The sequence below is a fragment of the Capricornis sumatraensis genome, chromosome 2 (assembly GCF_032405125.1).
Source record: "Capricornis sumatraensis isolate serow.1 chromosome 2, serow.2, whole genome shotgun sequence".
Classification (NCBI taxonomy): domain Eukaryota; kingdom Metazoa; phylum Chordata; class Mammalia; order Artiodactyla; family Bovidae; genus Capricornis; species Capricornis sumatraensis.
Window position 1 is genome coordinate 124,349,092 of NC_091070.1, and position 25,127 is coordinate 124,374,218.

Sequence of the window (25,127 nt, forward strand, 5' to 3'; positions counted from 1 at the left end):
CTCATATTAGAGATGGGGGCACCAAAGGAAAAAGCGATGGTACCATTTATTCAGGTGGAGTTGTCTAGAGGTTTCTCCAACAGGGAGTAAATGAAGAGTTACTGGAAGTTTTGCAAGACTGTCCTGCTACCTATAATGATAGATCGCAGCTTTCGGCAGGGTGACTGATCTAGGTAATTTCTGAGATCCTGTAATATGATCACTTACTCACATATGCAATTAATATTTTTTACCAGAATCTGTTTAAGGACCTGGGCATACAGCATACACAAGCAAAAAAACAAACAAAAAAAATCCATACAATACACACACACACACACACATACAAAGAACTCTGCCTAAAAATATAAAAATACAGAAAATAATTTGTGCTGGATATACAACATATAAAACAAAAAAATAAATATGAAAATATATCATCTGATTGTCAGGTTTTTCATATACCCTTCATCTAAGTACCCAATAACTCCTGCCCTCCTTCCCAGCCCTCTCCCCCAACTTAAAGTATCAGAAATTAGAAAATTCTATTTCAGTTTGTATGCCACGCCCTCTCACGGGTCAAGGCTTATTCAAAGCTGGAAATCCAGAAAAGTGGCCTGGGCCTTGGGAGTTTCTGAAGGTGTAAGGAGAGATCACGGAACTAGTGTTCCGGTAGTTGTGGTTCCCGATGGGAAGCCAATTCTGGGGACCGGTAGTGGAGAGCGCTGGAGCTTGTTTCCGGCCACCTCAGCGGGAAGCGGAGACGCGAGTAGCTGGGTCTTCGGCAGCTGAGGTAGAGGTTTAACTGTTGTCCCGGCGGAGCAAGTCAAGACACATCTACGGCCGTCTGGGCCAGTGCTGGGTCTCCGTAGCCTGTAAAGATGGTGTTGCTCACGATGATCGCCCGAGTGGCGGACGGGCTCCCGTTGGCCGCCTCGATGCAGGAGGACGAACAGGTGAGCTGGTAGATCCTTAGGACCCCAAGTTCCTGCCAGAGCGCTATGCTGTCCGCCCCGGATTCCTTATTAGGACGCTGGAGACCCCTGAGTCTTCCCAGGCGTTTCTGACTCCTCTGAAGTGCGTTTTCTCTTTTGACAGGGGAGAAGACTACCTGGAGAAAACTAACCTTTGCTGAAGGCGGGGGTAGATTTTTATGTTACCTATTTCTTATTAGAAAAACACTCCGGAGAAGGGATAGGTTTGGCTTATTGTGATCATCCAGTGTTCTGTAATTCTTTATAGACTCTGCTAAAATCCAGGATTTCTAATTTTTTTGCTGTTAATAAGGCTGACAGGTCCTGGGGAAAATCAGCTCCTAGTTCTTTAACTTCTTTCTGTAGCACCTGATCCTTGACCTAGCTTCCTGACATCTATTGAAAGCAGATGAGGTAATATTGCCACATATATGCACCTGTTTGAAGTTCAGTATAGTACTTTCTTTCCCAGTTATGTCCAATTCCCACCTCCTTCAGTGAGCCTTACTAAATTCTTACTGTTGCAATTATGACCTCTGTGTTATATTTCTATAATGCCTTGTACTTTTGCCTTTGTCTTTCAATAAATTAAATTTCCTAGCAGGCAGATGACAAATCTTCGTCATTTTTGTATTTCCCATAGCTTTTACAATAGCAGTTATAGTATAATAGGTGCTGAAAAATATGTTGCATTGATTAAAACAAACAAAAAAAAGTCCCAGAAAAAAGCCCTAGATAGCTTCACAGGAAGAGGCTTTGTGCCTTAAAATCACAAGGCAAATTTCTGGTGTGAGTCCAGTTCCTGGAATAAGGTTGGGGAATTCTGGAAGAAAGGAGGCTGAGAATGAAATTTATATAATTTATTTAAATTTGTTTAAAGTGATCAACTTTCTTTTACTTTCTTATACAAGTAATTTAAAAAACTTTCAAGGCCTAAAAAAAGTTGAATGCTAGAAAAAAAATATTTTGTGCATTTTTTAACCTTTCATTCATATATTCATGAAAAAAAAACAACTCTCATTAAGCACATCAGGTGTGCCAAGCATGGTGTTCATGCAGGGGCTTAGGGAACATAGTCCCTACTTTCTTGGAGCTTACAGTTTAGTGGAGAAGCCAGATCACTAACAAATAACTGTAATGTAGATAATTGCTGTAGAAGAGGAAGAAGTTTCTGTGATTGAACATGGAAAAGGTATCTAAATTGATTTTCGGACATCAGGAAAATCTTCTGCAAAGGAATGACATCCAAGCCAATATTAGTGTCTCCTAATTGAGAAAGCTTCTATTTGGTTATATGCCCTTTTAGGTTTGATTTGCAAATACGTTTACTTTAACTTTTATGAGAACAACGATACAGATTGTGAAGTTGTTGTGTTGCTTAGTAGGTTATGCTGAGTGAAATATTTTCTATTCACTACACAAAACAAAGTCTAAGCTGATATAAAATCTGAAAAATATAGCATGCCCTGAACTTTGAATTGTGAAGTATTTTTCTCTTCTCCAGCATTAAACATTTTCTTGGACTATGCAGAAGGAGTGAAATTATTAAAATGAATGCAGAACATGATTTGAAACAAAGGAGATGGTGTAAGGAAATTTTCCTTGAAGGATATGTAGTTTGACTAAGAAATAGTTTTTGCAAGGGAACCGAAATCTGGTCAGTTTTCCAACTATTGCTTTGAATTCCAGTGTGGGCAAAGAATATAAAGTAGATCTGAAAGTCTGAATATCAGTAGGCCCTTATTCTTTGCCTTGACACTTTATTGAAAAAATTAGTTGGTTATACTGTGTGTTTCTTAATGCCAAATTAGGTATCAGTCTACCAAGATGGGTTCCTTTGTTTAATTGAAAAGGAAAGATATTTTACATAAAAATATTTTTATGATTATAATTCTGTAGTGATTTCCTTTAGCGGTTTTGACTTTGAATGATAACGTCCTTTCTAAACTTTTAACATCTCCAAAAATATAAATCTTTGACTTATTTTTTACTATTAAAATAGACCACTGTACATTTAGAGAGAGTGCCTATGCATGCATGCATGCTGAGTAGCTTCAGTTGTGTCCAACTCTTTGTGACCCCATGGACTGTAGCCTTTCACTCTCCTCTGTCCATGGGATTCTCTAGGCAAGAATACTAGAGTGGATTGCTATGCCCTATTCCAGGGAAATATTTCTGACCTAGGGATTGAACTTGTATCTCTTATGTCTCCTGCATTGGTGGGTGGGTTCCTTAGCACTAGCACCACCTGGGAAGCCCATAGAGTGCCTGCTATATACCAACCATTCCGCTAAGTCTTTTTAATGCATGATTTCATTTAGTCTTCATACAAGCTATTGTTGTTGTTTAGTTGCTAAGTCGTGTCTGATTCTTTGTGACGCCATGGACTATAGCCTGCCAGGTTCCTCTGTCCATGGGATTTCCCCAGCAAGAGTACTGCAGTGGATTGCCATTTCCTCCTCCAGAGAGTCTCCCTGACCCAGGGATCGAATCCATGTCCCCTGCATTGGCAGGCAGATTCTATATTGCTGAGCCACCAGGGAAGCCCTTATATCAACTACTAGGATGGGTACTTTTATTATCTACATTTATAGATAAGGAAGCGCTGAGGCTAAGAGAAGAAAAGTCTCTTTAAGTCACACAGCAAAAATAGTACAACGGAATCTTTCACCAGGATTCCTTCCTTACCCTTCCCCTCCCTTCTTCCCTCCATCCTTTTTGCCCCTTCCTTTCTTCCTTATTAACCTACAACCACTGTGTTAGTTCCAGGTGCCTAACATAGTGATTTGATACTTCTGTCATCAGGGTTTTTTAACTTTGGCACGTTTGACATTTTGAAATGGATAATTCTTTGTTGCGGGAAAACTGTCCTGTGCGTTGGTGGATGTCTAGCCGTATCCTTGGCCTCTGCACCTTATATACCAATAGCACGACCACCACCCTCCCTCCAGTTTGACAGCCAAAAATATTTCCTGACATTGTTGCATGTCATCTTTGGGGAGGATAGGCAAAATCACCCTTGGTTGAGAACCACTGTTTTGGTTTTTAAAAGGAATTTTTAGTTGAGGTAGAGTTGATTCACAGTGTATAAGTTTCAGGTGTAAAGCATAGTGATTCACAGTTTTTAAAGGTTAGACTCCATTAGTAGTTATTGTAGAATATTGGCTATATTCTTTAAGCTGTACAGTATACTCTTGTAGCTGCTTATTTACTTTATACATAAGTAGTTTGTACCTCTTAATCCTCTACCCCTAGTGTGCCCTTCCTTCCTTCCCTCTCCTCACTGGTAACCACTCGTTTGTTCCTTTTAATCCATATCTGTCTGATTCTACACTGGAGCCTTAGTACCTAACTGTTACACTTTACTGCTTTGTTCTAAGATATTTTAATAATGTGTTTACTTCTTGGGAGTCTGGAAGTTACTTTTTAAGAAATGGCTATCTTGATCAAATAGTTGTATAGGTAAGTATCTTAATTGTCCAGGCCAAATAAATATATTCTCTCAGTTATTTACATTGATAATAGATGCTATATTCTAGGTAGTCGCTCCATGCTAGTCCCTATACAAACTGTCTTGTTACTGTAGATGAGCAGCTATTCAAGTAATACAATAGAGCTTTTTTTTTTAAGATACAGAATACCTTATGCACTGTTTTCTCTATGCTTTAGCTAGAAATACAAGCCTAAGGTAGAGAGATGAACTTTTCCAAACTACACTAAGTGATACTCTGTTTCTTCCTTTGTGATGTATTTCTCCTTTTCAGATGTTTGCAATTTCTTTGCCTTTCTGTTTTACCTCAAAATACACCCTGTTGTCTTCTTTCATTACATCTCAGCTCTGTGGACTTGAAGACAGTGTAGATGTAACTGAGTACAGAGCAGGGAACTCCAAGAGGCAGATGGTCTGTTGTACTGTTAAATTGCCACACTCCCCCAGTCACTGAGGGTTGATTAATCATCTTATTGTTATTGCTGTTAGAGAAAGATGGTTGGTTCTTGGTGATGCTGGCCTTTGATCAGTAGAGCTTAACAGGGATTTAAAAATGATAAGGGTTTAGCTAAACATTATTGTAAAGACAAAAGATGGCATTTGATAGAACTACAGCAGTCATAAAGTGAAAGTCACTCAGTTGTGTGTGACTGTTTGCGACCCCATGGTCTGTAGCCCATCAGGTTCTTCTGTCCATGGAATTCTCCAGGCAAGAATAGTTGGAGTGGGTTGCCATTACCTTCTCCAGGGGATCTTCCCGACCCAGGGATTGAACTTGGGTCTCTTGCATTGCAGGCAGATTCTTTACCATCTGAGCCATCAGGAAAGCCCACCAGCAGTCCTAGGTAACAGCAATAAAAAGGATTGTGGTTGTGTGGCATTTTACTGCCCTGTGCCTCCTATATTTTATGTACAGAACCGCATCCTAAATACACTAATGATCTCAAGTTAGCTTCAGAATTTGTGAATACTTCCACATCCACTTTATTATTGGATTGCTAACAGCTGTCTTTCCTTTACACTGTGTACAAGTTTCATCAGGTCTGTTTTAGACGAAGTAGAAAACAGAATTAGGACATCTAATTAACTATTTTTAGATAGGCTAGCTGACTGTGGGCCCTTTGTTACTGTAATCTTAAAAGCAAACCAAGGGTTTATCTCTAAAGCCATGATTATGTTGTTATGTGAGATCTATCAATAGTTCAGAGCTGCCATGTAGTCTTGAGCATTTCCCATAAATTAGATTTGATATTAAATAGAAAGATACCACTTGGAATGTCGCTCGACCATCAGAGAAGCAATTTTAATTGTAGAGGTTGTATAGCACGCATAGGAGTAGGAACTTCAGGGGTAGACTGCCTGGGCACAAATCCTAGCCCCTCCCTTACTGGCCCCAAGTGCAGATATGCAACAAGTAGACATTGATGAACGAATAATTTCCTCAATATAAAGTTATTTTGTGACTGTTGTAGAAAATTCAGTAAATACAAAAGGACCAAGAAGTTAATGGTGGTTTGTTTTTTTTTTTAACTAAAGTAGTGGTAAAATTAAGTAATCCCTACTTAAATTATACCCACTTGGTATCTAACCTTAATCTTTGCATATGTGTTTAAAATTAAATAATGGGTAATAACTGTAAGACTGTTCCACCTAATTTTTTCACATAGTGTATAATGAATGTCTGCTCATATCATTAAATATTACACATCATTTTGATGGTTCTGTAGTATTCCATTATGTAAATATATTCCATGTTATGTCACCCATCCCCTATCCTATTATTGAACATGTTTTTTGTTTTTATATGTTGTTGTAGTTGTTTGCTTAACACATATATGATGTTTATGTATACTTTCAAAGATGTAGAATTGTTAGATAAAACACTGTGCAAAATTTTTTAATTTCTAATACATATTGTCAGAATGACTACCAGAAAGATTGTGCCAGCATCATTTCCCAGGAATGGCAATGCTAACTGAACCAGCAGTGTAAAATGTTGGTTGGCATGTCATAATTCCTATGCAGATATGTCCCCAGTATTGTACATTGGCATCATTGCTTTGTTCCTTGTAAATTCCTGAAATCGTAGCATGCTTTTGGCCATATTCTCTGTTTCTCTCAGATTGCAGTAATGTTTACGATGCCTCTTATAAAGTCAATAAAGATTTGTACCAATCTTCATTTGACCAACAGTTTTTTGCCATTTTTTAAAAATTGAAGTGTAGTTGGTTTATAACATTATGTTAGTTTCACACTTAGAATATAGTGCTTCAGTATCTTTATAGATTATACTTCATTTTAAGTTGTTCTAAAATACTATTATTCCCTGTGCTGCACAATATATCCATGTATCTTATTTATTTTATACATAGTAGTTGTACGTCTTAATCACCCCTACCCCTGTCTTGCCCTTCTTCCTTTCCTTCTCCCTAATGGTAGCCACTAGTTTGTTCTCTGTATCTGTGAGTCTGTTTCTGATTTGTTATATTCATTTAATTTTTTAGATTCCACATATAAGGGATAACATGCAGTATTTGTCTTTCTTTCTCTGACTTATTTCACTAGGCATAATACCCTCTCTGTCTATCCATGTTGTTGCAAATGGTGGCATTTCATTTGCCATTTATTTATTTAACCATTTCCTTTAAAGGGCTCCCCTGCCTTCAGCTGTCAGAAAACTTACATTTAGCTTTTATGGTTGTAGTTATTTTACTGATACTAATGTCTGAGTCCTGCCTCCAAACACTGATTTAATTGGGTTTGGGGTGCAGATTGAGCAGGAATAGTGTTTTTTAAGATCCCCAGGTGATTCTAGTGTGAAGCCAAAGTTCAAAATCATTGATCTATGTTGGTATTATTTCTTGGCACTTTAATAGCCAAGGTTTGATCCCTGGGTCAGTAAGATCCCTTGGAGAAGGGCATGGCAACCCACTCTAGTATTCTTGCCTGGAGAATCCCATGGACAGAGGAGCCTTGTGGGCTACAGTCCATGGGGTCACAAAGAGTTGGACATGACTGAGCAACTAACACACTTTTAGTAGCCTCTGCAACTTTATGTGCATCCCTCGTATCTATTGTCTTCCCTGGTGGCTCAGAGGTTAAAGCATCTGCCTCCAATGCGGGAGACCCGGGTTCCATCCCTGGGTCGGGAAGATCCCCTGGAAAAGGAAATGGCAACCCACTCCAGTATTCTTGCCTGGAGAATCCCTTGGACGGAGGAGCCTGGTAGGCTACAGTCCACAGGGTTGCGAAGAGTCAGACACGACTGATGCCACATAACAACATTGCTTAAGCAAACAGATTGACTCAAATTTAGGAACATAAGATATTGGCATTTGTTCAAAGCATGTGATGGTATTCACTCTCCCTAACTGGCTGGCCAGTCATGAGAAAAGCAATATATATATTAGCATTATTGTCTAATACAATAATGTTACTATATATTATACTCTTAATTATTACAAAGTGTTATTAATATATAACAATATATATGGTAATGTAGGAGTATTTCTCAAGCAAACAGCCTTATAATAAGTCATTGCCATAAAAACAGTTAAACTACAAATCGATACTTCTAATGGTCTCTGCTTGACTCCCCTGGTTCACCTCATACTTATTTACTTCCTTATTTATATTGAAATTTCCAGCTCACCATTTATTTTATTTTATTTTGAGTTATGATTGACATATACCATTATATTAGTTTCAGATGTACAATACGATTCAGTATTTGTAGATACCGTGAAATCACCACAGTAAGTCTAGTTACCCTCCGTCATGAAAAAATAGTTATGAAAATGTTTATTCTTTTTTTTTCTGGTGATGCAGACATATGTTTTACTCTCTTAGCAACTTTCAAATACATAATCCTGTATTATTAACTACAGTCCCCATGCTGAACATTGTATCCCCATGACCTATTTTATAATTGGAAGTTTGTGCTTTTTGATTTCCCTTTACCCATTTGGCCTACCGCCCCACCCACTTCCCCTCTGGCAGTCACCAGTCCATCCTCTCTGAGCTTGTGTTTTGAGCAAGATTCCACTGTTTTTTAATGGCTGAATACTATCCCACTGTGTATATATACTGCATCTTTTTTATCCTTTCATCTATTGAACACTTATTATAGGTTATTTTCATATCTTGACTGTTGTAAATAATGCTGCAGTGAGCATAGCTTAGGGTGCATATATCTTCTTGATGTAGTGTTTAATTTTCTAAAGATAAATACCTAGAAGTTGAATTGCCGAATCACGCAGTAGTTCTGTCTTTAATTTTTTTGAGGGAACCCCCCCATACTTTTTCCATTTGGGCTGCACCAATTTACATTCCTTCCAACAGTGCACAAGGGTTCCCTTTTCTCCACACCCTCACCAACGCTTGTTATATCTTGTCCTTTTGATAATAGTCATTTTAACAGGATGAGGTGATACCTCAGTGTGCATTTCTAGTTCACTATTCTAAATATAGCTTAAAATCCTATATTTCTACATTTGTTTATCTGCCAGTTACAGAATTTTATTTTTGCTTCCTTGTTTCTATTCTCAGTTCAGTGGATCGCTGTGATCCACTAAGTTTTACTTTGTATTCTCTCATAGTTAGGCCTTAGGTCCAATCCCTGGGAGAACCCGGTATACTTTTCTATTTAAACGTTTAGTTATTAAGCATCTACCAAGGAGAGACTGTGTTATATCTTTCAATTCAGAATAAATAATCTAAAATAAAATAATTCCTTCCCATCACATGGCAGAAGTTGTTTATTTTCCCCAGTATGTAGATGAATAAAGTATATTTGTTTCTCACTGTTCATGTACTTCTTTTCCGTTTTTGTCTACTAGGTTATTGAGGTATGATTTTCTCCTTTTGAAATGACTCTGCTATTTCCCCCAGTAGACTTTTACCTCTCTTTAAAAAAACAAAAAATTGTGAAATCATTTAGAAATTGTTTGGGGAAATATTGCCTGTAATTCTGTCATCCAAATGTTACTATTTTCATTTTTTTATGAACATACCCTTGCTATCCAGGCATTTGCATTCCAAACTTGGAAACCAAATAGATTTATTTAGTAAAGGATATCTTGACTTTCTAATCTTCATCCTTACTCTTACTTGTTTTTACCTAGTTGCAGTTACAGTGTTCAGAGTAATTTACAGTGATGGGTGCACACATTTAGTTTTGCTTATACATCAAATACTGTAACACTTTATGGAAGATTTTGCTTGATATTTCAGCATAAAAATGAGATTCATTCTGTCTGTCTTTCCAGGACTTTCCTCTGAGTATAGAGCATGTTGTGTGATTCTGTGCCAGTAACATGCAAGTGAAGTGGGTTAGGAGGAGGACACTGACCTCATAGTGGAAATGGATTCAGCAAGTACCTTAAATGCAGTTGAGGATTATATTTTTGCTTTTTAGAAAATAACTAATGTGACTTTGTTGAAAAACTCAGGGTTTGGGCTCCCTTTTTTCTCTGAAAGTAGGCCACTTTTGTTTTGTTAAATCTTATTAATGTTATTAACCTGTAAATGATGGGCCTTATTTACATAGCGTCCTCAAAATATGATACTTCTTACCAATTATTACTGTTTTTTTTTTTGTGGAACATTCTTAAATGAAGGTGTCTTCTTTCAGTCTGGCCGGGACCTTCAACAGTACCAGAGTCAGGCTAAGCAGCTCTTTCGAAAGTTGAATGAACAGTCCCCTACCAGATGCACCTTGGAAGCTGGTGCCATGACTTTTCAGTGAGTATAATCTTGATTTCTTTGTGATCATTTAAGTATGAAATACAGTAATTACTTGTAATACACCTGAGAAGAATGGTAACTTTTTTCAAATGAAAAGGTAACTTTGAAAATAGAGTCACTCTATGGAGGCAACTTTCTTGGCTCTAATTCTGCAAAACTGAAATCTTGGTTTCTGTATTCAGTTGGTGTACAGTAATTCACCCTGTTATCTTGTGTCCAGTAATGCTGTATGTATCATGCAGTAATAGATAACTTTTGCTTTGGGAGCTTCTTAGAGCCAGACACACATAGATTAGTACCCTTGCTTAAACGTTTACTGACACTGTAATCTTGAGCAACTCACATATATTTCACTAGGCCTCAGTTACCTCTATAAAATAGGGAATCATAGTTTTGTTAGGTTTATGAGAGAATCCCTGTATATCATTTAACATTTTGTCTGGCACATAGAGAATAGTTCAGTTCAGTCGCTCAGTCGTGTCCGACTCTTTGCGACCCCATGAATCACAGCACGCCAGGCCTCCCTGTCCATCACCATCTCCCAGAGTTCACTCAGACTCACGTCCATCGAGTCCATGATGCCATCCAGCCATCTCATCCTCTGTCGTCCCCTTCTCCTCCTGCCCCTAATCCCTCCCAGCATCAGGGTCTTTTCCAATGAGTCAACTCTTCTCATGAGGTGGCCACAGTACTGGAGTTTCAGCTTCAGCATCATTCCTTCCAAAGAAATCCCAGGACTAATCTCCTTCAGAATGGACTGGTTGGATCTCCTTGCAGTCCAAGGGACTCTCAAGAGTCTTCTCCAATACCACAGTTCAAAAGCATCAATTCTTCAGCGCTCAGCTTTCTTCACAGTCCAACTCTCACATCCATACATGACCACAGGAAAAACCATAGCCTTGACTAGACGGACCTTAGTCGGCAAAGTAATGTCTCTGCGTTTAAATATACTATCTAGGTTGCTCAAAACTTTCCTTCCAAGGAGTAAGCATCTTTTAATTTCATGGCTGCAGTCACCATCTGCAGTGATTTTGGAGCCCCCAAAAATAAAGTCTGACACTGTTTCCACTGTTTCCCCATCTATTTCCCATGAAGTGATGGGACCAGATGCCATGATCTTCGTTTTCTGAATGTTGAGCTTTAAGCCAACTTTTTCACTGTCCTCTTTCACTTTCATCAAGAGGCTTTTTAGCTCCTCTTCACTTTCTGCCATAAGGGTGGTGTCATCTGCATGTCTGAGGTTATTGATATTTCTCCTGGCAATTTTGATTCCAGCTTGTGTTTCTTCCAGTCCAGCGTTTCTCATGATGTACTCTGCATATAAGTTAAATAAGCAGGCTGAAAATATACAGCCTTGACGTACTCCTTTTCCTATTTGGAACCAGTCTGTTGTTCCATGTCCAGTTCTAACTGTTGCTTCCTGACCTGCATACAGATTTCTCAAGAGGCAGGTTAGATGGTCTGGTATCCCCATCTCTTTCAGAATTTTCCACAGTTTATTGTGATCCACACAGTCAAAGGCTTTGGCATAGTCAATAAAGCAGAAATAGATGTTTTTCTGGAACTCTCTTGCTTTTTTCATGATCCAGCAGATGTTGGCAATTTGATCTCTGGTTCCTCTGCCTTTTCTAAAACCAGCTTGAACATCAGGGAGTTCACGGTTCACGTATTGCCGAAGCCTGGCTTGGAGAATTTTGAGCATTACTTTACTAGCATGTGAGATTAGTGCAATAGGTATTATTTATTATTTAGAGAAAAGAAAATTATAAAAGGTAATTTAGGAGCATCTAATCAGTGGTTGAAGGGCATGGCAACCCACTCCAATATGCTTGCCTGGGAAATCCCATGGACAGAGGAGCCTGGCAGGATACAATCCATGGGGTTGCAAAGAGTCAGACATGATAGCATCTGTACAACAACAACAAATTAGTGGTTATAGATAATGCATACAGCTGAGAGAGGGATCAAAGGGACTTTATTGGGTCTCAAATTACCTACAAATAATTGGTATTAAGTGTTTAATTATATGTCAAGTTTGAAGGTGCTAAAACAGGCAGGATTAAAAAAAAAAAAAGAGGACAAGAAGATTAGAGGAAAATAAGAAAGGAAAAGCTAAATAATCCTTAGTGTCTTAGGAGCTCAGATACTGAGATAATATAGACCTGGGAAGAACCTATTGTGTTTAACTCGAATAATCAAGCTTCTACTCATCAAGAAAAAGCAAACAAGTATACAGAATCAAAACTGAAACAAGACTCTGGCCTATTGGTTAAGAAAATAGTGAACATTAGGTTTTGTAAGTTATTTCAACATTAAATAATGTTCAGTTCAGTTCAGTTGCTCAGCGGTGTCTGACTCTTTGTGACCCCATGGACCACAGCACCTGTCCATCACCAACTCCCAGAGTTTACCCAAACTCATGTCCATTGAGTCAGTGATGCCATCCAACCATCTCATCCTCTGTCGTCCCCTTCTCGTCCTGCCTTCAGTCTTTCCCAGCATCAAGGTCTTTTCAAATGAGTCAGCTTTCCACATCAGGTGCCCAAAGTATTGGAGTATCAACTTCAACATCAGTCCTTCCGATGGACACTCAGGACTGATCTCCTTTAGGATGGACTGGTTGGATCTCCTTGCAGTCCAAGGGACTCTCAAGAGTCTTCTCCAACACCACAGTTCAAAAGCATCAATTCTTCGGTGCTCAGCTTTCTTTATAGTCCAACTCTCACATCCATACATGACCACTGGAAAAACCATAGCCTTGACTAGACGGACCTTAGTTGGCAAAGTAATGTCTCTGCTTTTTAATATGATGTCTAGGCTGGTTATAACTTTCCTTTCACATTATTTCCTTTCTAAATAACGTCAGTTCAGTTCAGTCGCTCAGTCGTGTCCGACTCTTTGCGACCCCATGAATCACAGCACGCCAGGCCTCCCTGTCCATCACCAATTCCCGGAGTTCACTCAAACTCATGTCCATCGAGTCGGTGATGCCATCCAGCCATCTCATCCTCTGTCGTCCCCTTCTCCTCCTGCCCTCAATCCCTCCCAGCATCAGGGTCTTTTCCAATGACTCAAGTCTCCGCATGAGGTGGCCAAAGTATAGGAGTTTCAGCTTCAGCATCAGTCCTTCCAGTGAACACCCAGGACTGATCTCCTTTAGGATGGACTGGTTGGATCTCCTTGCAGTCCAAGGGACTCTCAAGGGTCTTCTCCAATACCACAGTTCAAAAGCATCAATTCTTCAGCGCTCAGCTTTCTTCACAGTCCAACTCTCACGTCCATACATGACCACAGGAAAAACCATAGCCTTGACTAGACGGACCTTAGTCGGCAAAGTAATGTCTCTGCGTTTAAATATACTATCTAGGTTGCTCAAAACTTTCCTTCCAAGGAGTAAGCATCTTTTAATTTCATGGCTGCAGTCACCATCTGCAGTGATTTTGGAGCCCCCAAAAATAAAGTCTGACACTGTTTCCACTGTTTCCCCATCTATTTCCCATAAAGTGATGGGACTGGATGCCATGATCTTAGTTTTCTGAATGTTGAGCTTTAAGCCAACTTTTTCACTCTCCTGTTTCACTTTCATCAAGAGGCTTTTGAATTCCTCTTCACTTTCTGCCATAAAGGTAATGTCATCTGCATATCTGAGGTTATTGTTATTTCTCCCAGCAGTCTTGATTCCAGCTTGTGCTTCTTCCAGCCCAGTGTTTCTCATGATGTACTCTGCATATAAGTTAAATAAGCAAGGTAACAATATACAACCTTGACGTACTCCTTTTCCTATTTGGAACCAGTCTGTTGTTCCATGTCCAGTTCTAACTGTTGCTTCCTGACCTGCATATAGGTTTCTCAAGAGGCAGGTCAGGTGGTCTGGTATTCCCATCTCTTGCAGAATTTTCCATAGTTTAGAGATGCTCAATTATAATATAGTATTTTTTATCTTTACTATCAGTTAGGAACAAATGACCTAGGAAAGATCTCATGGAATTGAAAAGAAATTTTCTTCTGCCTCCTTCTTTATAGTCTTATCTCTTCCCTTATTTGCATCTAAGAGCTGTTTGCTAAAGATGTATTCTTTGCCAGACCGTGTATTAAGTCTTGCCTTTAATGTTCTTAGCCTGTCCTCTTATAGCAGAGAGAGACAGATACGCAAACAACTTTGTGTATGTGCTATATGCAAGAAGTGCTATAGAGCAGAGAGAAGGAAGCAAGTTTTCAGGAAAGGGGACTCATCTCTGTGGAGTTCTAGGGTTCCTTAGGAGCCACATAGAAAGGACAAGGGATGGGGGATGTGTGTAATGCTTTGGACCCTTAAACTCCTACTTAAACTATAAAACTTATGACTTTATTTGCTATACATATTGGTCTTCTGGATATAATTTTGGCTCAAATAAAGAGTGCTGTGGCTAAAAACTCATTTGAAAACCACTGAGTAGCCAGCCTCCTTCTGAAAATATCTCAGACATGCCGTAATATAGCCTCCTCCAGACTGCCAGGGACAATTTGATGGACATGAGTTTGGGCGAGCTCCGGCAGTTGGTGATGGACAAGGAAGCCTGGCATGCCGCAGTCCATGGGGTTGCAAAGAGTCAGACATGACTGAGCAACTGAACTGAACTGAAGGCTGCCAGGGAGCTCACTCTCAAAGAGGAGTCAGTTCTGTTATTGAATAATTTGCAATTAATACAGAGTTCTTCTACCCTAGAAATTAGGAACTATTATTAGTCCTGAGATTGTTATTTTCTGTACCCAGTAATCATTGTGACATTAATTTCTAACTTTTTAGTGTTCACAAAAATTTCTAGTTCCACAATTCTTACAGATGGAATATGTTTAAATGTGTGTATATTATTACTTGTTTACTATACATGATCAAAGGGCAGATGGAGTCACACCCCTGAGTTTTCAAGAAAAAGTCTTAAGTATTAAGATATTTTAGTTGAAGAATTATGTGATGAATAAATATGTCTAAATACTCCTTTTAGAATATGCTTCTAATAATGGGAAGATGTTGTTTTCTAATTCTAGTTATTTATGGTTTGTGATTGACTTTCTGATTTCATTAGCCTCAGAGGCCTTGGGCTTGAATATTTTCAAGTTTGTATAAGGAATTTCCTGGTGGTCCAGTGGTTAGGACTCTGCCCTTCCCCTGCCAAGGACCTGGGTTTGATCCCTAGTCGGGGAACTAAGATCCTGCAAGCCAGGTAGCATAGCCAAAAACAAAGTTTGTATGGCACCAAGAGTCTGTTTCAGACTGTTGGGAGTGTTATTAATCTACAACAATTTTTTCATGCTTTTTTAATTTTTGTCTCTTCAGTTACATTATTGAACAGGGAGTATGTTATTTGGTTCTGTGTGAAGCTGCCTTCCCTAAGAAGCTGGCTTTTGCCTACCTAGAAGATTTACATTCAGAATTTGATGAGCAGCATGGGAAGAAGGTGCCAACTGTGTCTAGACCCTACTCCTTTATTGAGTTTGGTAAGTTTTTGTGCCTTACTTCTCTACCAGGGGAGTAGACAATGCAGAGAAGCTATTGATACAGTTTGACTTTTTGTTTAAAGCTTGCCTACTAATGTTTTGGATTCTGCCTCCTCTCCTATTCCGTGTCTTTTTTCCTTTTGAGTGAATGAGGCTTCCTTCTCATAAGTATTAATAATTGTCTCTGGCCTTTTGATATTTTACCCATAGAGCTTGTTGCCCTTTGCTCTTTTTTGTAATTTGTTTTGATTCTTCATTAGGGTAAAAAAAACTGAAGATCCAGATTGACATGTAATTCCTGAGTTCTTCTTTTTCCCAATTCAGTGTCTTCACCCCCACACACACATACACTCACAGTGAGACCCATTTTATGGAGATCAGAATTTGGAAATCAGAAAGAATGGTATTTTGTTTCTTTTAATAGAACAAGATCCTCTAATTTAAGTACTAAAAGATATCTGGTATTGGGGCACAACAATTCCTATAAGCAGAAGTAGTGAGCAAGGGTGTCCATATTTGTACAAGAATTATAGAAAGACTCATTATTCCTCAGAGGTGGTAAAATACAGCATGGCAGCATATCAAAGGAAATGTCCTATAAGTAGGAGGGAGAACAAGTATGATTAGATTACATCATTGACATTTTTAGTTAAAAAAGAAACTGGTTTTGAATACTACCTCTGGATTTCTGAAGTGTTTCAAGTTTGCTAGATAAATGAGTCCTCTTGCTTTGTAGAAATAAAGAAAACATATTATAGCAAAGCATTACAGTGTTTGAAAACTAAACTCTCCAAGTGCTAGTTTTATCATGTCTGGTTTTGCAGTTTTTATTTTTGTAGGCAGTAGGAGTTCAGTAAAGCCAAGAAAAAAATAAGACTGCTGTATCAAAGTCACACAGGAAATAGTTGGTATCCTCAAATTAGCTTAAAAGATTATATACAGAGGTATGAAAGGGTTACAGATGAACTGTAAGGTACAGTAACGTGAGACCAGTAGCATGGTAATTGTTATCAACCCTAGGCTTGCATGGATAAAAGCAGTTTCTGGAACTGGGAAGGAAAAAGTTTATAGAAAAGGCCAATTTCAAAGGAGCAGTAACTTTTGGTGGAGGAATACTACCAGCCCAAGATGACTTCTCAGGGAGAAGATAGAGGAATAAATCACTATCACTGTCCACTCTCATTCCCTACTCTTGGGGTGTCCTCTTTGGCTTAACCTAATTGGAAACTAGACAGCAAGGAACCCATTGATGTAATTCATGCAGGTTAGCTTCCCAAAGCAGAAAGCAGGGTGCAGAAGGGTGGGAGGAAGTTTAAAGAGGCAAATAAAGGGAAGCCAATACACTATCTTAAGATTTTAGCTAAAAGTTGAAAATATAATCTTTATTAATTTTTCTTTTCATAGTTTTATGATATGCAGACATTGGCAAACATGAATGAGCATGCAGTTTTGTAGTAATAATTTGGGAAATTCCCTGTCACACTTGATACTCATTCAAGAGTCTGGCTAATCATGGACAGTTCAGAACCAGGACTAAACTCAATATACTCTTACCTACTTCTTTGATGGACATGAAAGAAATTGTTATCAGTCACTTTTCTTCATCATTATAGATACCTACATTCAGAAAACCAAGAAGCTTTACATTGACAGTCGTGCTCGGAGAAACCTAGGCTCCATCAACACTGAACTGCAAGATGTGCAGAGAATCATGGTTGCGAATATTGAAGAAGTGTTACAACGGGGAGAAGCACTCTCAGGTATCTAAAAGCAGTACGAGTCTTATGAGCAAGTGGTTCTTATTCCATAGGCAAGGATAGCTTATTTGGGGTTACCATTTATGCTGTCAGATTCTATCTAGTATTAAGAATTCATTTCTCCAAAATGGATTACATTACAAGCTTCCAATATGATATGTTTCTTCCTAGTGTGGTTAGTTTCTATTGAGTTGGAACAGTGTAAAGTCTCATTCCATGTCTGTTTCCCAGGTATTTACCAAATTAGATTAGTATTTATAGAAACACGTAAGGAAAACGAAAAGAAGAATGAGAGGACATTGTCAAAGGTTTATGGCAATGGTTTCATAAGTAGCTGCTCCAGGAGACTTTACTGCTGCCAGATCAACTGTTACAAAATACCGTTTCATCAAGGCGTTCCTCTGCAGAAAAACTTCTGAGACCTGTGACTACAAGATCTAGTCTGGTCTCAACTTACTTTTCATTCATCCAGTCATTATTAATTGAATACTCATAATGTGCAAGGTGGGCTTCCCCAGTGGCTCAGCATTAAAAAATGTGCCTGTGGTATGGGGGCCACAGGAGACACGGGTTCGGTCCCTGGGTCAGAAAGATCCCCTGGAGGAGGAAATGGCAACCCACTCCAGTTTTCTTTGCTCTAGAATCCCGTGGACAGAGGAGCCTGGTGGGCTACATTCCATAGAGTCGCATAGAGTTGAACATAACTGGAGCCACTTAGCAGCCAATGTGCAAGGCACTGTATTCTCTGTTGTGGAAGATAAGGAGATTGCAAAAGTGTTTCATTCTCCCTGGTTCACAAACATTCCGCCTCAGCCAGTTCAGTGTCTTCATCATCCTGGACCTTCCTTAAACTCTAGATAAGAACTACCTCTACAAAGTAGCCTTCCCTGATCCGTACAGCCCCTGACGCATTAATCTCCTTACTCCTTCAAATTCTTAAAACACTTACATATTTTACGTAATGTAAAAAAGCATGTAATGTTTTTTAGCACATGGGGTATGTATATGTGTGTGTACTAATTTACTTAAAATATGTAACTAATGTTTAAATGTTACCTAAATGTTTAATGTGAGCATATACCCTGTTTTATATCTATTTTATATACTTATTTTATTTCTTTCACAGTAATCATCACAGGTAGTTGCCTTAATGTATATTTTTAAAATTCAGCCTTGTTACATATTCATGATTAAATGCATGCGAAATCACCTCAGTCATGTCCTACTCTTTGTGACCCCATAGACTGTAGCCCGCCAGACTCCTCTGTCCTTGGGATTCTCCACGCAAGAGTACTGGAGTGGATTGCCATTCCCTTCTCCAATGAATAAATGGATTTTCCTTTATTATGAACTTCAGATTTTAACCTTCATGTTTATAGTCAGCAATTTTCCCACTGTATATAGCTTCATACTCTTTAAACATCAGTTTTTGGATAAGTGAGTCTATGTAAATTTTCATCATAGCAGACTCACAGGTTCCACTCAGGATAAAGTAAACCAGTATAGGAAACTTTTTTAAAGCCAAAGTTTATAAACTGCTCAATTAATCAAGAGCATATGGGATTTCCTTCTAGTGCTTTGCTAATTGCTCTAGTGTTGATATGCTGATTAAAAACAAAGTACATTTTTACCCTTAAGAAACTTCATGTGATTAGTAAGATAAGGAACATTGTCACAGAGTAACAAATATCTCTTGAACATTTATATTGTGCTAGGCAATATGGTAAGGGGACTTTACATATATTTTATTTATTCTTTAGAGTAATCCCATGTGAAGTGGGTGGTATCAAACCAGTTTTACAGATAAAGAAGCAAAGACTCAGAAAAGTACTTCTCCAAGCAATAGCTTTATTTTTATGATACCATGTGTTTCCAATGTTCATATGTAAAGAAATTCTCATAACTGTTGCTTACTTTATATGACCTAATATTTATTTCTCTTCCCAGTTTTTCTCAGCAGATTTAGATTCATTTAGTAAATACTTATTTATGGAGCACTGACTATATGCCAGATCCTGTTCTAGGCACTAGGAATATAGTAAGAAACACTGTAGTAGTTAAAAACCTCTGTCCAGTCTGTTAAACTGACCGGAAAGATTCCTTGCAGTATTGTCATGGCTATTTCTCATCCTGTAACTGTTTTTTTGCATGACAAGGTGCTTTTCTTACAGGACAAGTTACTAATTTCGAAATGGCTGACATGCCTTTGTTATTAAGTAATGCCACATTTCTCAATCAAAACCAGTCCCTATTAAGCAACTCCAAATAGTCCAAAAGCATTCTCCAAGGAAGACCAAATAGATTCAGATTGCAAAATAATTTCTCAAAAATTTAAAGAAGTGAAAAGTTTGATTAGAAGTTATGCCAAACTGAGAGTTTGTTTTTATTATTAAAAATATGTCATATATTTTAAGCCCAGTTTAGCTTATGTGTATCTGGTTATTTCTCTAAGTGCTTTGTTAACAATTAAAAGAAGACAATGACATTACAAATGTTCGTATAGGGAAAAAAACTTTGCAGAAGATTCTAAAAAGCTTAATTTAGTATATATTGGTAGTTTTCTAGCACCTGTGATTGTATTTTCATTGTAATATAGCTTTCCTATGTCTGCTAAAATACAATTTCTGATAGTGTTATCTTCATAATAATAGTCTTTACCATCTGGAAAGTTTTAGAAATTTGGTAGTAGTCACTGTTGAGATACAGCTTAATACTCAGTGTCTGGTTCATTGAATTTTCTGGTTACCTGCATTTTTCATCTTACCTGGATTATCATTGTCAAAATATGAGAGAATATGATTTAAACCATTAAGAGATTATGAAGATAGTTGCTATCAGCTAACGTTTATCAAGTGTTTACCATCATGTAGGCATTGTGCTCACTTTACAGATATCCTATGATATGGTTACTATTATTATATATTCCCTATTTTTATATACAAAGAAGTTGGGTCTTAGGCTGAGTTGCGCAGTATCATATGATTGGTACAGTGGAGATTTGAACTAGGGTCTGAGGCCAGACCCTGGACTCACTCTACGGCCTCAAGAATTTGAACATAAGTTGAACTGATTATTTGAAAATGCATTGTAGATTTTACAGTGCTTTGGGATCATGAGTAAATCAGTGTATACAACCTTACCCTTAAAAAAAAAAAGATAATTTCAGCTTCACGATTTGAAGTAGTGCTACTCATTTAGGTTATTTTTGTTCTTAATACGGTTGATAAAATACTTTAAGGGACTAATTAATGTTATCCTTTTTTTCCCTTTTGACAGCATTGGATTCGAAGGCTAACAATTTGTCCAGTCTGTCCAAGAAATACCGCCAGGATGCGAAGTACTTGAACATGCGTTCCACTTATGCCAAACTTGCAGCAGTAGCTGTATTTTTCATCATGTTAATAGTGTATGTGCGCTTCTGGTGGCTGTGAAGTAGTGAATCCAGTCACTGGCAAGGGAGAACCTAGCACCTGACAGGTGTATGTTTTCAGGAAGCTGAGCGCACAGAGATGTGTATTAGAATCCAAGTGGAACTTCTGCCTCTAAAGACTTTGCAAGAAAAGACATGGCCTGAAAAGGAAAGGTTACACCTCATTTAATGAAGCTTAGCCCTATGTAGAAAGCGTCTTTCCGGGGCAGAGGCTTTCTCTGGGTGCTAAGCCATATACATTAGGGAACAGTAGATTGTTTTATTTGTTTTTTCCCCTTCCAGTGTTTTACATTTTTCAAACAGCACTGACTGGGGCATTCTCATTCTCTAATGGAGCCGTCAGTGAGATTTGGCTTAACCAACCTATGCTAGCAAGTCTGAAATCCCTTCAGAGAAGGCAGCCCTTCAGGAAGTTTTTTGACTCTGTTTAATCAACATTCCTTTTGTTGGTGACATTTGTGATTTTCAGGAATCTGAGTTGTTTGATGGCCTTTTAAACAAGACTCCAGTAGGTGAAGGTTAATTGCTGTGCTGCAAGATACCCTGTCTATTGGCCCCTGTAGGAAGTTAACCTTGTTTTTCATTTATGATAATTTGCTTATTGCACAATTGCTTTAGAGTTAAATGAATTAAATGAATTATATTAAGATGCCTTGAAATTATATTATAGCACTCCTTGATTAAGAAGCAAAAATGTTTTCTGTCATTTACTCTTAAAAGACTTAAAATTAGTTTGGGACATTCTTGATTTTATTTTTCTGCATCTGGTTTATATTAATATAAGAGTGAGTATAGCATATAGCCAGAGGCCCCTGACTTATTGGGAAGACAGGCCAGCTCATCACTACAGCTTTTTCCTCTTTCCTCACTTCTTCACTATGATTTTCCCCACTCTTCCTCCTGCCACAACTTGCTAAGGTTTTTTTAATTGCTCTGAGCCCTTTAGTTTCATGCCCCATAACTATCCTCTCAGTACATTCTCAAATTTCAAAATGGAAGATAATCAGTTGCATAGTTAATTAAATTGAAAATTTTCAGAGCAACTACTCAAACTACTAAACATATTTATCTAAGAAAATCTGAGAGCACCTCATATCTGCTTCAGTTATGTAATTCTCTAAGAATGTTCTAGAGATAGGCAACTCATTTACAGTAGATTCTGTTAACAAATAAAAGTACCTGATTTTTCCCTTTTTTGCTCAGGGATAATGAGAATTTCCTTTTACCTTCTGAGGTAGAATTTTTTAAATGGGGAGAATAGGCCTTTTAAATATTGTCACAAGAGTCTACAATATAACCTCTAATTCCTACACATACTGCAAATATTTCTTTAAATTGTACAGGAAAATGAACCAACTTATTATTTCTTAAGATCTTTGGAAAGAACTTAAACCAGTAAGCAGTTTTATAACTCAGGATCATCAAATCTACTGTTCTGATTCCTGATAGAGGAAAAAAAAAATCTTTTCTTTAAAACAAGGCAAGGAGAAATGCTTATTTTATTCCTGATAATTTATAGAACTAGAATAAAAATTTTTTCTTCCCACTTTGGCCCTCTCTCTGCCAATTGGAGTTTTGTGCATGAAATAAGAAGTTACTTTTTATAGAGACTAAGTGCTTGAAGTCCCTAAAAGTCTTGTCCCTAAGTAATGATGTTGGTAATAAAAGCCTTTGAAAGGCTGAAAACCTAAATAGTAGTACCATAGCATTTGGTACTTCTGTAGAAGTGGAGAGTGAGTGGCAGCTCGTTGTTGAGAGTTGCATGCTGCAACCAAGTGGTCAGCAATGAAATAAATACTTCTAGAATGTTCCCTTCAGTGTGAAGCTTTGTTATCTACTATAGTTAATTTACATGCACATATTCTTCTAGATACATTCCTACCTAAATTCAGAGGGTTAATTAGAAAATGGTATGGGGTGGGGGGTGAATAACAAAGGGATAAAGTAGTTTATGATTATGATGGCCGAAAATGAGAGAGCAGGACTGTCATAATATGGCTCCTATTTGTGTTCTTTATTGGAGGAAGTGCGAAGATCTACCTAGGTGGAATGAACCAGCAATCAAACAGACATCTAAAATAGAATGTGATAAATACAGTTCAGGGTTATCGAGGGCACATTAAGAAAGGACACCTAATTTACTGTGACAAGGAGGATGGTAAGAGAAGGAGAGTGTGACTTCCCATACAGAGTCAGTGACTTGAGCAAAGTCATGAGTTAAAAGAATGAGGCGCATTTTGGGGGATCGTATTGCTTGGTTTGGGTTTCACTGGTGGCTCAGATGGTAAAGAATCTGCCTGCAGTGAGGAAGTTTGATTGTTGGGTCAGGAACATCCCCTGGAGAAGGGGATGTCGATTATGTCTTTGTCTTTGTAACCCACAGACTGTAGCCCACCAGGCTCCTCTGTCCATGGAATTCTCCAGGCAAGAATACTGGAGTAGGTTGCCATGCCCTTATCAGGATCATCCAGACCCAGGGATTGAACCTGGGTCTTCTGTATTGCGGGCAGATTCTTTGCCATCTGAGCCACTAGGTAAGCCTGATTGGTGGAGGCCACACAATTAAGGCTTTTGGTTAGTGTATTTAGCAGAAGTGACTGAGCCGTATGTGGTTTCTTTTTAGCTCAGCAAAAAGGCAAAGACAGAAGTCGTACAGATGTTACTACTATAATTGCACATTAACTAATTGAACCAAATAGCTTTTACTTTTTAAAAGTCCCCAAAGAAAAGTTTGTAGCATATGTGACATAGTTTGAGGTAGAAGGAGCAAATTGAGTCCCACATCCTTTTAATCATTATAGGTAGGGTTGACCCAACAGTCAACTGTCTAGAGCAGTTTAATCACTCTGTTTTAATAAAGTTTATTTCAAGTGCTGTGATTGAGTCCATGTTTTAGATTAGAAAAGTTGTTGGAAAAGAAATTTGAGTTTCATATACTCATCAAAACTGGACTAATTTTTTTTTCTTCCATAACCTTCATTAACTGAGCACATTATTAGGCATTTTACATATATTATTACAGTCCCCTCATAACCATTTTCCCAGGTTGCCCAAGGTCACATAGCAAGTTGAAGAACTTGGGTTCAAATCCAGCACTGATAGGCATCCAACCACTACATGTACTGTTTATTCCTAAATTATGATGTAGATGTGTTTGTTCTAAGCACTATTTCACTTTGTCCTATCAGGTTATTAGTTTTTATTTTTTGGAAAAGGTTTTTGTTTTGTATATGTATACAATTTCATTTTATTATTTATCTTTTTCATTTCCTTATCTGTCATTTTTCCCTTTATTCCTTTTTAATAATTTTTACTCTTGGGTTCTTGTTGGCCTTTTCTCACTCTTGGTTTGTAACACATTTTATTTGCTCCTTTTACATTTGATCTTAATGTTAACTCAGCATTTTTCTACATCTGATTCACTTAAGATTTAGCAAAATGATTTTTAAAAATCTCCCTCTTTTTTCTTACGTCCTTTTGCTCATTCTCTTTCCCCGCCCCCTACATTTTCTATTCCTTTCCATTTTACTTCATTTCCCTAGATTCTGCTTTTACTTAGGAGTTACTGTTATGCTACAGCTTTAGTTCTGTAAGTGAGAGCTTTAAAATTAACTGTTAGACTTATTATTTTTATATCCTAATTTATCTTACCTTCTGTTGATTTCATAACATACTGTGTTCTCTTATCAGTCAATGCAGATATGCCCCTGCTTTAAGGAATCCCTGTACACAATATTACAAACACTGCAAGGATTCTTCGAGAACAGGCTCCTCTGGTTTGTCTTCAGTATTGGGTGCTTCAGCTCTCACTTGTGTTACGGATGGCTCCAAATGTACCTGTCTGTGCTCACACTGAGATCTAGATCCAGTTATTTTGCTGTTTGTTGGATATCTGTGTTTTGAGTATTCCATAGAACTTTAGTGCACTTAAAACATCTTATTGCCTTCAAAGTTAAAACCTATCCTGTGCTTCCTAAGGCATTTCTAACTTTTAGACATCACCTGCCACTCCTTTACCTCAGCTACAAGTCAGGAATTGCATATGACTCCTCAGTTTTCTCCTACTAGCTCTCAACTATTAAGACTTGGTTTTCTTAACCTCCAAAATAGGCGTCATTTATCACTTCCTTGCTTTTTGGCCTAAGATTCAAGCTTGTTCAAGCTCTTTAAGTTGGTCTCCTGCAGCAGCCTCCTTACACAGGTTACTCTTTCATCCCAGTATTACTAAGTTATTAATACCAAAGATGTTCATAAAGAGCCAGTCATGCCCCATT

General features: G+C 38.0%; 1 protein-coding gene across 1 annotated transcript; it reads left to right on the forward strand.

Annotated features, from left to right (window-relative positions):
• Positions 1-740: 740 nt before the first annotated feature.
• Positions 741-23,620, forward strand: SEC22B (SEC22 homolog B, vesicle trafficking protein). The gene is made up of 5 exons (XM_068964323.1): positions 741-935; positions 10,076-10,185; positions 15,506-15,666; positions 17,280-17,426; positions 20,700-23,620. Exons 1-5 carry the CDS (start codon positions 861-863, stop codon positions 20,852-20,854), a joined length of 648 nt encoding a protein of 215 aa, XP_068820424.1. The 5' UTR covers positions 741-860; the 3' UTR covers positions 20,855-23,620.
• Positions 23,621-25,127: the final 1,507 nt, after the last annotated feature.

Coding starts and splice junctions, on each gene's coding strand:
- SEC22B (XM_068964323.1), top strand. CDS start 861: ATGGTGTTGCTCACGATGATCGCCCGAGTGGCGGACGGGCTCCCGTTG. Junction 936..10,075: donor CGATGCAGGAGGACGAACAG/GTGAGCTGGTAG, acceptor GTCTTCTTTCAG/TCTGGCCGGGACCTTCAACA. Junction 15,667..17,279: donor CTACTCCTTTATTGAGTTTG/GTAAGTTTTTGT, acceptor TCATCATTATAG/ATACCTACATTCAGAAAACC.